This window comes from Callorhinchus milii, unplaced genomic scaffold (assembly GCF_018977255.1).
Source record: "Callorhinchus milii isolate IMCB2004 unplaced genomic scaffold, IMCB_Cmil_1.0 Scaffold62, whole genome shotgun sequence".
In the NCBI taxonomy this organism is placed as follows: domain Eukaryota; kingdom Metazoa; phylum Chordata; class Chondrichthyes; order Chimaeriformes; family Callorhinchidae; genus Callorhinchus; species Callorhinchus milii.
Window position 1 is genome coordinate 84,745 of NW_024704803.1, and position 15,793 is coordinate 100,537.

Sequence of the window (15,793 nt, forward strand, 5' to 3'; positions counted from 1 at the left end):
TTATGTTGGTGGCAACTTAATGAACTGCAAATGAAACATTTTAGCACAAGCTCCAACTGACACGTAGGAAGCCTGAACAGGTCCGCACTCAACCATACAATCGAATCCGTGTCACAAAGAAGCAAATTATAGTAGGGATGAGCTGAATACAACAACAACTTGCATTTACACAGGGTCCCAGAGCACTTGACACTGGCGGAGCACGAGGGGAGGGAGGGGACGTGACCGTAGGCATGGTCGAAAAGGTCTTCAGGCACAACCTGAAGATGGGGAAGGAGGGGGCAAGGTGGAGGGATTGAGCGAGAGAGTTTCAGAGTTTGGGGCGTAGTGGCTAAAAGCAGAGCCAAAAAGCAGGAGGCAAAAAGCAGGAGGCAGGAGCCAGTCAAGCAGAGATTGGGGATTACCCAGGTAAGAAACTTTGGGAGGTGTCAGGATATGAAGGGATTCGAAGGTGAGTCTGAGCATGCAAGGTGGGATATTGGTATGAAGGGCCATGGAGAATATAAGTTGTTGCAGTAAATCTGCTCACAACAGTTCCAGGCAGGAATAGACAATGGGTCCATCAGTCTCTCCATCAATGTGACTGATACCAGGCAAGACACTAAGAAATGTAATACAAGGAAGCTGAATTAACATGCGCGGGTGTTGCTGACTCAGCTTGGTGGTCGTGACTACGTTTCTGCTAAGGCTCACTCATGTGATATTAATCTGAAGGAAAATGCTGAGAAAGACTAGTTTGATTGGCTTTCTTTAAGTAAATCATGGCGCTGATCATGTTAATCGACTGGAAGAGGCAATTCCAGATGGGTGCAAAGTGCTGTCAGCTTGTATTTTCTGCTTCAACATACATTGTTAAAGGGACAACGTGTGAAAGGAGCGCTTGACATTGGCGGAGTCTGACGCCAAGACTGGGGGAGAGGGAGTGGGTAGGTGACCGTAAGCACGACTAAAATGGAAGGTCTTTAGGAAATGAAGGTGGGGAGGGAGGGGACAAGGCGGAGGGATTGAGGGAGAGAGTTCCAGAGTTTCAGGGGGTAGTGGCTGAGGGCACTGCCACCGATGGTGGAGCGGAGGAGACGAGGGGCAAACAGGAGGCCGGAGCCAGCGGGTGGTGGAGTGGGGGGTAAGCAGATCGGGGACGTAGGGAGGTGCCAGGGCATGAAGGGATTTGAAAACAAGTGACAGGATGGATTTGAGGTTTCTCTCTCTCTCTTTCTCACCCAGTGAGAGAGGAATTAAGCGGGAGAATGAAAGATGTGCAACGGGCTAGGAATTTTCAGACCCCTTTCTTACCTTTGCTTTGTCCCTCATGGAGCCTTTCCCCAAGATGGACATTTTTGTCAGCGTTTCCTCCTGTAACCTCTTCAAAGAGTTCCCACGTGGGCCCAAGAGTTTTCCCACAAAGTTGAACTGTAAAGGAGGATGAAAAGCATTTTAACAAATACTTCTACAAATCATTCCAAACATCAGATGTAATTCTCCCCCCTCGATGAGCAGCGGGGGTGTGAATATCACCTACGGTTTACTCAAGCAATACAGTAGAAGTATATAATAATCCTTGCATTTGATACAGCGACTTATCACGTCATTGAGACGTCTCAAAGCGCTTTAAAGTGAATCGTCTGTATATTTTGTAGACGGAACGCGGCAGCCATTTGCGCGCAGCAGTGTCCTACAAACAGTCATGGATTGACTGACCAAATTATTATTTTTTAATTTTTTTATTGAAGGGATTATTCCCCCCAGAAAAGCAATCCGCCAACTGTAGGAGTTAAGCCCCGATGTGAGATTTATACCCACAACCTTCTGACTCAACGAAAAGAGTGCTACTGGCTGAGCCAGGCTGACGCCTGTATTGTATTGTTATGCACATTAAAATTTACTGCCTTACTGTTATCCATGCTCACATCCATGTCATTGCCTAACCCCATTAGCTTTCATGGCCCGGGTATTTCAGAACACTGACAAACATGGTCACAAAGCTTCTTACCATCAGCAAATGTAGTGATTGTAAATCATTTGAATAGCAGGAGACAGAGAACAAATCATTTCTATTCCCCTCTCCCTCTCCTACAGAGTGTCTTCCGTTCTTCCAATGTGTTCCTTCTTCCGAATGCTAAACTAGTTTTGGAAGCCAGCTAGCTAATTTGCTGCTAATCCTATGAGCTTTAACCGCCTTTAAAAATCTTACGTATGATCCACAGTACTGTCAAATCCAAGTTAATTATAACGGCTGGAGAGACGTCATCCAAAATTGTAGTTACCGACACAGAGAAGCCAGCAAATCAGGAAAGCAGCCTCTTATTCTAACTCAATGCTGACTACATGTGTCTGTACTGTTTTGATGAGCAGTGGCTCATTCACGAAATTCTAAGCAGTGGTGCGTAGTTGTCACCTTTGTAATAATATCCTTGCATTTGATATAGCGCCTCATCGCGTCGTTCAGACATCTCAAAGCGCTTCACAGAATATACTGTAAAGTAAATTGTAGTGATAAGGTACTATATCTAAAGCAAGGAATACTGTTAATATTATTAAACACTCAGAGAAGCGACTGATATGATGAATGCTATATAAATGCTAGCTGTTGTCTTGCCTGCTTTGTGAATCGCGTGGACATGAAGAGACAACCCCTCAACAATGACACCTTTTACGATGCCCGGCTGCACTCAGTGCTGCATCAGGTGTCAGGCTAGACTATGAGCTCGAACAGTGAATGAAGATCCAAGGTGGGTGACTACACGACTGATGAAACACCATCACTCTCGCTCCGCATAAATGCAGTTAATCGGAATCAAAGTGAATATCACGTCACTCCTCGGTTCTGGCTCAATCTAGTGCACGCACCAGACAGTATTAATTTAGCAGCCTGACACATACAGGGTGGTCCCCCTCTGGGTAGAAAATGAATTGGGATTCTAAATCAAATGCTCACTAACCAGTTTGATACGAACCAAATGTATTCAAAATCAACTGAAGGCTGAAACCTTCAGTGATGGTGAACATTTACGCTGAATTCGTTCTTATGACACATCTTTCTATACATGTAATTTTATTGCTAATCATCAGCACAGAAAACAAGAGCACTTACTGCTGCCGTTAGCGAGGCAGAAGATGAAATACCACTTTGCTCCATTCTGGTACAATACTGTTTTCACGACATAATAAAATAATAATCCCTGCATTTGATGTAGCGCCTTATCACATCGTTGAGACGTCTCAAAGCCCTTCACAGAATATACTGTAAAGTGAATTGACTGTATATTTTGTGGGCAAAACGCAGCACCCGACTGCGCACAGCAGCGTCCCACAAACAGTCGTGGATTGAGTGACCAAATTACTACTATTTTAAAAAAAAATTATCAATTATTCCCCCTGGAAAAACGATCCACCAATCGATTAATAACTGGGCTCCTACTTACTGCTAGGCAAACAGAGATGTTTGGAGTAATGAAACTTGTCTAAAGTCTCCCTCTGCCTGGGAATCAAATCTAGATCCTCTCGCTTATGAGGCAAGTGCTCTAAACAATACGCTACAGGACTCCAGAAGCAGTATTGTAGCATATAGTTAACAAGTTCAGATGAGCCCCCGCCTTCCAATCCCCATGTTTAAAGGTTGGAAAACTGGGAATTTGGCCAAGTTATGACCGACATGTTGGCACATGTACACCACACTTGGTAATTTATTTGTAGGGAAACTTGCCAGCCAATTTGTGCACAGATGGGCCCAATGGTCTACTGCGCCAAATCATTTCCTTTCCAATACCCAAGACCCTGTAGCCTGGATACAACTGCAGCAACACTGCATACAGTTCTCACCGGGACATTAGAAGGTTGTTCTGTTTCTGGAGGAAGTGACAGGAATAGATTCACAAACAAACTAAGTCAAATTGCAGCGAACACTATTTCACAGCAAACATTGTCCCAACCTTCAGAAGCAATAATATTAATAATAATTCTTGCGTTTGACATCAGGCCTTACCACGTCGTTGAGACGTCTCAAAGCTTCGTAGAATATACTGTGAAGTGAATTGATTATTTTTTGTCAGCGAAATGCGGCAGTCAATTGCACACAGAAGTGTCCCACAGTCGTGGATTGAGTGACCAAATTATTATTATTTAAATTTTTCGAGTTGAGTGATTATTGTCCCCAGAAAGTGATCAACCAATCGACTAACAACCAGGTTCCTAACTTACCTCTACTTAAACAGAGGCATGTGGAGTAAGGAAACTTGCCTAAGGTTTCGCCATGCCCGGGAATCGAACCTGAGACCTCTCACGAGCAAGGTGAGAGCTCCAACCACTACGCTACAGGTATCCTGAGACAAACTTACAAAATGTAGGGCAGTAGGTTTCCTTACTTCACACGCTGTTTACCTAGCAGTAAGTAGAAACCCGGTTGTTAGTCAATTGGAAGATCGCTTTCTGGGGGAAATAATCCCTCAACCACGACCATTTGTGGGACACTGCTCTGTACAATTAGCTGCCGTGTTTTGCCCACAACAACACAGTCAATCCACTTGATAATATATTCTGTGAAGCGCTTCGAGGTGTCTTGTCGACATGATAAGGTGCTATATCAAATGCAAGGATTATTATTATTATAATAAGCAGTTTCTGTTTCACATAATAGTATTGGTACAAAGTCTTACCGCGTGCAAACATTTCGAAGCATTTCACATTGCAAGTTACTCTAAAGTATAGTGACTCCCAGGAGAGCACACCAACAACACTGCACGCCAGTTTTCTGAACAGATTTCGTATTTTTTCAGTAAGTGTACGTTGGGGCCTGCATGCAATCAGTAAGCTCAAGCTCAAGTTTGAACCCTCAATCTCCTATCCAGAGGTGAGAGCCGACAACCCAGCCAAGCTGGCACACAAACTGACGCTCACTGTTTGAGAAATGAAATGTCAAGCCATGGAACACAAAACACAAAGCCTCCTGAATGTGGGAGGAAAAACTAGGTCACTCATTCAACACACGTTAGTCCAGTACACCAGAAGCGATCCTAGAGTCAACAATTAATTTAAAGTTGTCTGGACTCCAAGAATGTAAGTGCCTCCCCCAACACCATAAAGTCTTCTTGAAGGAGGCCTTTTTGAACACTAGCCTAATTGTCCTGATGCATTTGGGATGTGTGAAAGCTGCAACTCTTCATTAATTGCCAGCGATATAACTCCTTCTGCATAAGAAAATCTCAAAGTCTCATCCTGTAAAGACAGGATGAGATTCATTAGAAATTAACTGAATGTTCTGGATGTGGCAGCTCAGTTGTTCCAGCAACATCCTACAAATGAGGACAGGAGAAGCTTGAATTTGGAAGAATCTGGACGAGGAGGAAATAAAATAATAACAATAATAATCCTTGCATTTGATATAGCGCTTTATCACTTCGTCCTTGAAATGTCTCAAAGCTCTTCACAGAGTATATTGTAAAGTAGATTGACTTTATATTTTCTAGGCGAAAAGCGGCAGCCAATTGTACAGAGCAATTATTTTTGAGGGATTATTACCCCCCCCCCCAGAAAGCGATCCGCCGATCGATTAACAACTGGGTTCCTACTCACTGCTAGAAAAGTATGTGGAGTAAGGAAACTTGCCTAAGGTTTTGCCTTAAAAAATCTCTCCCCCCAAAAGTCTGTGGATACTGGATTAATTCAAATTTTCAAGACTGAGGTGGATAGATTTTTGTTAGGTCGGGCCATCAAGGGACATGGGGCAAAAACGGGTGAATGGAGTTGAGTTACAGATCAGCCGTGATCTAATAGAATGGTGGAACAGGCTCAAGGGACTGAATTCCTGTTCCGATATAACAGTTCTGTGGTTCTACTTGGAATAGAGGAGTTACTCTAGGATGCGATGGGCATCTGGACCTTTTAACATGATTCACTTCTATGTGTTCACATGGTGCTCCTCCTACAGTCACTGCACTGACAGCTGCTTTTGTTAAAAAAAATGTCTATGGACAGACACTTTGAAGTCATCCTGACACTTGTGCGAATGAGCTTGTGCTGTATTTCCAACTCTGCCCCATCTGGTGTACAGGGGTATTTGCAGATGTAGTCTCCAGAGGTTAGCAGTCTCCTTGCAGCTGAACTAGCTCCAAAGGGACATGCTTGGCAATACTACAATGAAGTCAATCCTCTGTGGTTGGGTCTGGCTCCTGAACCAGATGGGTTCACACTACCCCAGGGCACCGTGAATGACAGACTAGCCAGCTTAGATCAATGGCATAATTTAGGCAGGGAGTCATCCCACTCAGCTCTTGTAAACCCTGCAAACCAAATCTCTAACGGGTAGGGTAGCTGGGGTGGTCCTAGCTCAACAAGCAGTGGGAACCTTTCCAGACAGTGCTTTCAATAACAACAATATTCCTTGCATTAGATACAGCGCATTATCACTTCATTGATACGTCTCAAAGTGTTTCACAGAATATATTGTAAAATGGAGTGACAGTGTATTTTATGGGCGAACTGTGGCAGCGAGTACCCACAGAGGTGACCCACAAACAGTCGTGGATTGAGTGACCACATTTATTTTATGAGGGGATTATTACCACAATTATTACCACAATTGTCTAACAGCCGAGTCTCTAGTTGCTGCTGGGAGTAAGGAAACTTGCCTAAGGTTTCGCCCTACTCGGGAATCAAACCTAGGTCCTCTTCCTTGCGAGCTAGCTACGGGACACCACAAGGCAAGCAGCAGTTACCCCAACACACACTCTGAGTTCCCAAGCCTTGGCTCTTGCCAACCCGTGCCTAATAAATTCCACAATTGGGAAAGAAGGTTGTGTCCTTCTGCGGACAGAGTGCATTCCATTCCATTCATAGTGGTTAGCGCGCTCGACTCATAAGCGAGAGAACCCGAGTTTGATTCCCGGGCGGGGAACACCTTAGACAAGTTTTCTTACTCCACACTACTTACCGAGCAGTAAGTAGGAACCTGGTTGTCAGTCAATTGGCAGATCGCTTTCTAGGGAAAAAAAATCTCTCAAAAAAAATTGGTCACTCAATCCATGACTGTTTGTGGGACACTGCTATACCCAATTGGCTGCCGCATTTTGCCCACAAAACTAAACAGTCAATCCCCTACAATATATTCTGTGAAGCGCTTTGAGACGTATCAATGACATGATAAGTCGCTACTTCAAATGCAAGGATTATTATTATAAAAATTTAGAGAGAAGAGCGAGATGTTAACATGGGAAATGGGTGGAACCAACTGAGTTCCCTCTGTTGCGGATGGGGGGAGGTTAGTAGAATAACACAAATGTACTTTCATACTTTGACGTTATGATATTAAATCATGTCTTGTTGCCATTGGTAACATTGACTGGTCTCTGCTTACTCACACAGCCGGTTTCCATTCTCAATATGTAGAGGCTTAAAAGAACACAAATGTACTTTCAGACTTACAACACAGAGACAATTAAGACACCATCTGTTCACAAGTCCAATTACTGTATCTGGATAATTATTTCTTGTGTTTCTTGGAACTTCCACTCCTCTGTTTCTTAAAATTCTGGTGCTGTATTGTAATATTAATAATAACACAATCCTTGCATTTGATATAGTGCCTTATCACGTATTCGAAACGTCTCAAAGTGCTTCCTTCAGAGAATACACTGTAAAGTGAATCGACTGTACATTTTGTGGGCGAAATGCAGCAGCCAACTGCACACAGCAGCGTCCCACAAACAGTCATGGATTGAGTGAACAAATTATTATTATTTATTTTCTTGAAGAGATTATTACCCTAGGAAAAGCGATCCGCTAATCGACTAACAACCGGGTTCCTACTTACTGCTAGGTAAACAGAGGCGTGTGGAGTAAGGAAACTTGCCCAACGTTTCGCCCTGCTGAGAATCGAACATAGGTTCTCTACTGCAGGTGTAACATTTTATGTCTACATGCGAATAACATGAATGTAGGTTGTTTAAGCATTTATAAATTATAGCCAACCAAGGTGGAAGGAATCCAATAGACTTTGCTTAAGGATTTATAGGTACCCAGTGAATCGTGCAATGCGACATATTGACAAATTAGTGTAATAACATTCAGAGGACATCAAGGATGGCATTCTAACATCAACCGTTTTAAAACAGAACCATGCAAATTTACAGCACAGAAGGAGGCCATTCGGCTCATTGAGGCTGTGCTGGGTTTTTTAAAGAGCTATCCTTTCATTCTATTTACTTGCCTTTTCCCCACACCCCTGTAGTTTACTCCTTTTTAGATATCTATTTAGTTCTCTTTTGAAAGCTACAACGACAACAAAATTACATTTGTATAGCGTCTTTCACGTCAGGAGGACTTCCCAAGGCGCTGGAAAATATGGATTCTGCCTCAATCACTGCAACCAGCAGAGTAATCCATATCCTAATTACTCTGTGTGTATAACATTTTTCTCTTAACCTCCCCATTTGCTCGTTTGCTAACTATCTTAAATTGATGCCCTCCGGTCACTGACTCACCAAGCAAAATGTGAAAGTTTAATTAGACCCATTTATTTTTCTTGTGAAAGGCTATTACTTAAAAAGTACAAAGTATGAAAAACAAATTAAAGCAGTTCATTTGATCAGCACTTATTCAGAAATAAGAAAGGACTTGGATTTTTATGGTCCGTTATCACCTCAAACCTAGCCACCATTTATGTAGGTAAGAACGGCAGTCACTTTATACAGAACAAACAACAACTTGCATTTACACAGTGCCCTTAATGCAGGGCAGGTCTCGGAGCATTTAACAGTGGTGGATCCCATATGTTAGGTACTTCCCAAATCCCCGGATTTATTAAAGAGAAGGTCTATTTGATTCTTTCAATTCCGCTTATTCCACTGAATAATTATGCCATTCAAATCCCAGAGGAAAATACAAACCAGAATTTTGTCAAAAGAGCACATGGTTTATAACTTAACTCAAACACATATGTAAATCTCATTTCCTGCTCTTCCTACGCACATAAATAATCAGATGAATACTGCTTATCCAGTTGAATTTAGATCCCTAGACAGAATACTCAGGCTGTACAGTGCTCTAGTCAAACTGCGCCTTAAATACTACATACAGTTCTGGTCACCGTGATACAAGGGGTTTAGAATCCTTAAGTCCTTAGAGACAGAGTAGAGTAACGAGTATGATCCCCAGTGTTAGAGGAATGAGCTGTGAGCAACGATTAGACAAGCTCAGGCTTTCAGTCTTGAAAAGACGATTTAGAGGGGACTAAATAGTGCATAACATTTGAACAGGATTGAAAAAAGTAAACCCATATCAATAATCCCTTAAAAAAAATTTGGTCACTCAATCCATGACTGTTTGTGGGACGCTGCTGTGCGCAATTGGCTGCCGGGTTTCACCCACAAAATATACAGTCAATTCACTTTACAGTATATCCTGTGAAGCACTTTGAGACGTCTTGACAACGTGATAAGGCGCTATATATCAAATGCAAGAATTATTAGATATCTTAGGTGTTCAGACATATTTGAAGTCAGAGGTGCGATTTCACATTGTGTGTCTTGTACTTTATATGCTGGAGAACAACACTGGTATTTTGCATTGCATATTATGGAATACGATGGGCATTGAACACAAGAAAAGTTAAAATAAAAAGGAATCCAGTGTTTTTAAAAGTTAGTCGAGTTACTAAGCACATAAAATACACAGTAAATCCATTTTACCGTATATTCCATGAAGCGCTTTGAGACGTCTCAATGACGTGATAAGGCGCTATATCAAATGCAAGGATTATTATTATTATTATAACTAGGTTACAGATAAACCATGGTGTAAACCACGAGGCATCACCCACATTCACATGCTGCAAAACATCAGCCTAATAAACCTAATGGGATTACCCTCTTCCAGTCTAGGCAGAGAGAGGATGATTAGTTCTCACTTCTCCTCACTGAATCTTCTCGCCTGGGGTCAACTGCACAATTATGGACTAGGAAGGTTTCTGACTTCAACAAAAGGAGATTTCCCTGGAGAGTTAATGAACCAACTTCACACTTTCTTTCCACTAAATAAACTGGTGAATTGCGAAAAAGCACACCCAGTTCAGATCACTGCAAATTATATTTTTCCCCAACTCTTGTCCCGCAAAAAAACAAACGTGTGTTTGGAGGGAAGGGGGAGATGAACAATTTCTTTTAAACAAAAGAAAGGTTTGAAATTCCACCTTGTCTTACTAATAATTATGATAATAATAATCCTTGCATTTGATATAATGCTTTATCACAGTATTGTTGAGATGTCTCAAAGCGCTTCACAGCGTAGTCTGACAATCCAGTACAAGTCCTTACAAAAGAGTGATATCAGCCTAAATAAACTTACTACATTTAGCAACAATTATTGCAAGCGCTTTAACACGAGACCTGTAAAAGATCCTTTCTCTACCCACATCTCAAATTGGGGGTGGCTTCTATTTTAAGTTTTTTTTAATTAATAAAGAATTGTTATTCGCTGAATTGCAAGCGCCCCATACAACATCACAACAGAGATCTCGATTGTGGGAAAGGGAATTAGACAGGTACTTGAGAAGGAAAACATGTGTAGGGGTATGGGGAAAGAGCGGGGCAGTGGGAATGACTGGGTAGCTCTTCCAAGGAGCCAGCACAGGCGCGATGGGCCAAATTGCCTCCTTCTGTGCTGTAGTATTCTCGAATTCTATGATTTCATTGCTAACACCAATTATTCTCCAGTGAAAGGAACTCTTCTGTTCTATTGGCAGCGTCTCAGACTAATTCCGTGTGCTTCTCTCACTTTATTTCCTAGTCGTGATTGTTTTCTGCTTTCCCAAATTGATTTGTCGTATCACGTGTCGTTTTTCCCATCACTCGCTGTACATCGTGGAGTCCTGTAGCTCAGTGGTTAGAGCACTCGCCTCACAAGCGAGAGGACTTGGGTTCGATTCCCGGGTGAAACCTTGGGCAAGTTTCCTTACTCCACACGCCTGATAATAATCCCTCAAGAAAAAAAAACAATAATAATTTGGTCACTTCAATCCTCGATTGTTTGTGGGACGCTGCTGTGCGCAATTGGCTGCCGCGTTTCACCCACAAGAATGCAGTCAATTCACTTTACAGTATATTCTGTTAAGCGCTTTGAGATACCTAGAAGACATGAAAAGCGCTATATCAAATTCAAGGATTATTATTATATATTGCATTGCTCAGATGTGATAAGGTGGGGTATCAAATGCAAGGATTATTATTAAAAAATACGCCTTTCTTCAGATATTTGAAAGTATATTGGGAGGATGTCCTCCCGACGCGAAAGGCAATTACAAATGTAATTTTGTTGTATTTTTGTTGTTATTTCCCCTGTCAATTTTTCTCCTTTTCGCACCTTTCCAGAAGGTGTCCAACTCAAAAAGCATTGAACATCACACCCATTCAGCCCATCAAGTCTGCATTATTATAAGAATCCTTGCATTTGATACAGTGCCTTATAACATCATTGAGACATCTCAAAGTGCTTTCACAGGGTATATTGTAAAGTGGATTGACTGTGTATTTTGTAGGTGAAACACAACAACAACACAATTACATTTGTATAGCGCCTTTCACGTCGGGAGGATATACCAAGGCACTGACACGGTAGCCAATTGCACACAGCAGTCGTGGATTTAGTAACCACATTTTTTTTTAGGGGATTATTACCTCCAGAATGCAATCCGCCAATCGATTAACAACCGGGTTGCTACTTACTGCTACGTAAACAGAGGCGTGTGGAGTAAGGAAACTTGCTCAAGGTTTCGCCCCAGGGAATCAAGCCTCTCGCTTGCGAGGCGAGTGCTCCAACTACTTAGTTACAGGACTCCATATTTTCTACCAATAGATAGGCACCAGTGCATTCCACAATCATTAACCAAGATGTATGCGCACACAAGTCGATTCTCACAGAGTACAGTAGCTGAAATAATACATTGCATGTACCGCATGGACATTTTAGAACTTTTCATGAAAAATAGTCAGTCAGCAATTCCCATTACTGGTAAATACTGTGGGATTCATCACTGATTGCATTTGCAACAGTTCAGTAAACCGTTAAACACATTCTCATCCCTAGTCATTTCTAAATTTAAACTGTGAAAGGAAAATTAATGTTTGGAAAGCATATTTAACTGCACTTTCTCAGACTCATGTAGTCAGCCATTTTCAGGCACTACGCCCCAAAGCTTCGAAACTCTTTTCCCCAATCCCTCCGCCTTGACCCCTCCTTCCCCTTTCAGATCACGAATGAAGACCTTCCTCTTCTCCCATGCTTACGGTCCCCATCCCCCTGGCCCCGACTCGATGTCAGGCTCTGCCACTGTTAAGCGCTCTGAGATGCTGCCCCACGTGAAGGCACTGTGTAAATAAATGCAAGTCGTTGTTGTAGTCAAAGCATTTATTTCAAATCCAATTGATTCTCAGTGTATTTCAATTATCTTCCATGGAAGCAAATGACATGGCACTCAGTATACTGCATGAAAGAAAAAAAAATTAGCTCGGAATTCCCATATGGTTCAGTTTAAAACCATTTATTACCACATGGAATTTTGTAAATTTGTCTTCAATCCAGAAAAAGAGCCTAAGAAAGAAAAACAACTGCAGAAAATCAGATTAGGGCTTGGACTACTTTACAGATTTTCACAGGAGCAATTTCAGGCCATTGTTTAGATTTATTGGCTGAGATGTCAGTGTTGACACATGTGGAACCCATCACTGTGCTTAAGTTCTGTGCTACAGGACTCCAAAGAGTAGTGATTAGTGCGCTCGCCTCGCAAATGAGAACACCCGGGATCGATTCCTGGGCAGGCAAAACCTTAGGCAAGTTTCCTTACTCCACACACATGCCTCTGTTTACCCAGCAATAATTAGGAACCCAATTGGCAGATCGCTTACTGGGGGTAATAATCCTTCACCCCCCCACACCCACCCAAAAAAAAGTTTGACCGTGCAATCAACTTCTGTTTGTGGGACACTGCTATCTGCAAATGGCTGCTACATTTTGCCTACAATATACAGTCAATCCCATATATTCTGTGAAGCCTTTGAGACGTCTCAATGATATGATAAGGCGCTATATCAAATGCAAGGATTAGTATAATTATTTTTATTAAGAGTATCCAAACCAGAGACTTTCACAAATGTCCACAATCATCGCATGTAAATTTCCAGGATTGGATTGGAATTCACCCCTCTCCCCCAGGAGGGACACATCCTGATTACCTAATTCCCGGGAGTATTATGCACAGGTTAGCAATAGCCAAGGCTTGGGGGCTACAGAGCATGCGTTGGGACAACTGCTGAAATTTAACCAGACAAAACCACATAGCGTGCCATTGAGAACCTTGAGGGCTTCCTATTGCATATCCTGCTTGGACCATCCTACCCATTTAGAGCTTTGGCTTGCAACACACCACAAACAGCTTGCATTTATAAAGCACCTTTCACATGGATAGCACCTTGAAGTTCTGTGGGGTTGATAGAGAATCTCAACCCCCAGTGACTAATCTGACCCCCTCAAGTCATGGATTGACTGACCACAATTTTTTTTTTACTGTTATTTATCTCTAAGAGACTATTATACAAATATACAGTCAATTCACTTTACAGTGTGTTCTGTGAAGCGCTTGGGACGTCCTCCGACGTGAAAGCGCTATATCAATGCAAGGATAATATAATAATTACTCCCGAAAAAGTGATCCCCCAAATCGACTAACAACTGGGTTCCTACTTACTGCTAGGTAAACAGAGGCGTGCGGAGGAAACTTGCCTAACATGTCACCCCGTTTGGAAATCGAACCCGTGTCCTCTCGTTTGCGAGGTGAGTGTGCTAACCACTCCTACATAATTGTTTGGACAGTTAGTTAAGGAGCTACAGCCTTTGAAAAAAGATAACAGTTTGACATAAAATACTGGAGGGGGCGGGGGCAATCACTCACCAAGAAAGATCTTAACCAAAAAGAATCAACTGCATCTCGCATTAGCTGGCCTCTAGCCCACTTCCTGGTAACCCGTACCAGGTGTAATTATCCTCTGTATGAAGAAATACAGTCCTTGGCATCTTGTCTTCAACTCATCGTTCACAATCCTGAACCTTTGCCCTGGTCGTTCACCTCAGACTACAAATCATTTCAAGTACAACATGGCAGATGATGTTCAGGGCGCAACACCTCGTGACCTGCGTATAATTCAACCTCATGCAACGTGCAACCACAAATGGCAAACTCTAATGGAAATCGTTTCTGTACCTGCTGATCAGTTATCAGCACTGCAGGAATTCCGTAGGTCTGTGGTGTAATGTGCCAGAGGTTAAGTATTACACACTTTCCCTTAGAAGTTCTATTTAAAGCTTGAGTAAAAGAAAACTGAAAACAAATGCAAGTGATTTTGACCTAAAACAGGAGCTGAAATGCTTCTCAAACGCAATGCCAAACTTATTATTCAAATTTTATGTGGGCAGCTAGCAGGGCGTAGGTAACAGATTTTTATTAGGTTGAAATTCCAGTACAGCACTGAGAGAATGTTTATTGACAGAAGTGGTCCCCTTCAGCTTTGAGTAGATGCTCAAAGTCTAGGCTGACACTCCAGTGCAGTGCTGGGGGAGTGCTGCATTGTCAGAGGTGCCATCTTCTGAGACATTAAACCGAGGTCCCATCTGCTTGTCCAAGGGGATGTAAAATGATCCCATGGTGCTATTCGAAAAGAGAAGGGAGTATCTCTCTCCTGGTGTCCTGGCCAACAATATCCAAATTAAAATGGTCCCTTACAACATGACTTAGTGGGACATTGGTGTGCACCTATTGGCTGCTGCATTCCCCCCATAGTTACTACACTTTATAGTGAAGAGTTTTGAGACAGCTCAACAGTCTGATAAGACTCTGTATCAAATTCAAGAATTATTATTTAAAAAGGACAAGGAAGATTCTCTGCCAGATAAAAAATGGTCCTGGCACTTAGTGGGATCTTGCAGTCCAGAAGATGGCTGACAAAAACAATTACTGTAAAGCATTTTTGTGACTCGATAAGCCACTTAAAAACAGCAATTAATTTTCACAATCCCCACTATCTGAAAAATGGTCGGGAAAATTGGGAATAAAGGTCAAACAAAAGTGTCTTGATATTCAAGCACAGCTTTCAGCCTCTGTAACGGTTACTGAAGTAGATCAGGGAAAAGACGAGGCTGACTGTGCCTCATGTCACACTAACAGCCCTTTCTGACATTTCACAATTTGCTAATGACTCATTAGTATGCTCTTTACAGGTGTAGTTAGTAGCTTTGCTTGTTTCATTTCTTGCCAGTCTTTTTCTTGGTCTTGTCTCACTCAGCTCTGAAAGCAATCCGATAGCACAGTGGTAGCCAACCTTAATGGTTGGCCAATAAAATACCAATTTCTTGATTGAATATTTCTTGATTTCCCGCTGCTTGTCCAGCTAGGACTACTCTACCCCTTAGGGCTTTGGCTTGCAGGGTTAATAGGAGCTGAGTGGGATGGCTCCCTGCCCCTAGTGACTGGTCAGCCCTTCCAGGTCCTGCCGATGAGCCAGGCTGGGGTGTGTTGTCATCAGTAGTGAGCGCCCTGGAATACTGCGGACCTGCCTGATTACCGAGACCGCCACAGTGGGATGGCTTGATTCCGACATTCCATTGCCAAAATGTCACCTTGAAGCCAGTTCAGTCCTGAGGAGACCCTGCTTACCTCCTCTCCCAGGAGGATTTATTGATTTATGCCAATAAGCCACACACTGGCCACCATTGCTGTAGCCCATTCACTATTTCTGATGCAGGCCATCTGAAACTT

General features: G+C 42.5%; 1 protein-coding gene across 4 annotated transcripts in view; it reads right to left on the reverse strand.

Moving 5' to 3' along the window:
• Window positions 1-15,793, reverse strand: part of LOC103189011 (KH domain-containing, RNA-binding, signal transduction-associated protein 3) — a 133,964-nt gene that overhangs the window by 62,524 nt on the left and 55,647 nt on the right. For all 4 annotated transcript variants that reach the window (XR_006085931.1, XM_042345579.1, XM_042345578.1 and 1 more), the window contains one exon: window positions 1,294-1,410. Coding sequence is in view for 3 of the 4 variants with exons in the window: in XM_042345579.1 (XP_042201513.1) it covers window positions 1,294-1,410 (117 nt within the window). In the remaining variant the exon portion in view is untranslated. The remainder of the gene's footprint in view (window positions 1-1,293; window positions 1,411-15,793) is intronic.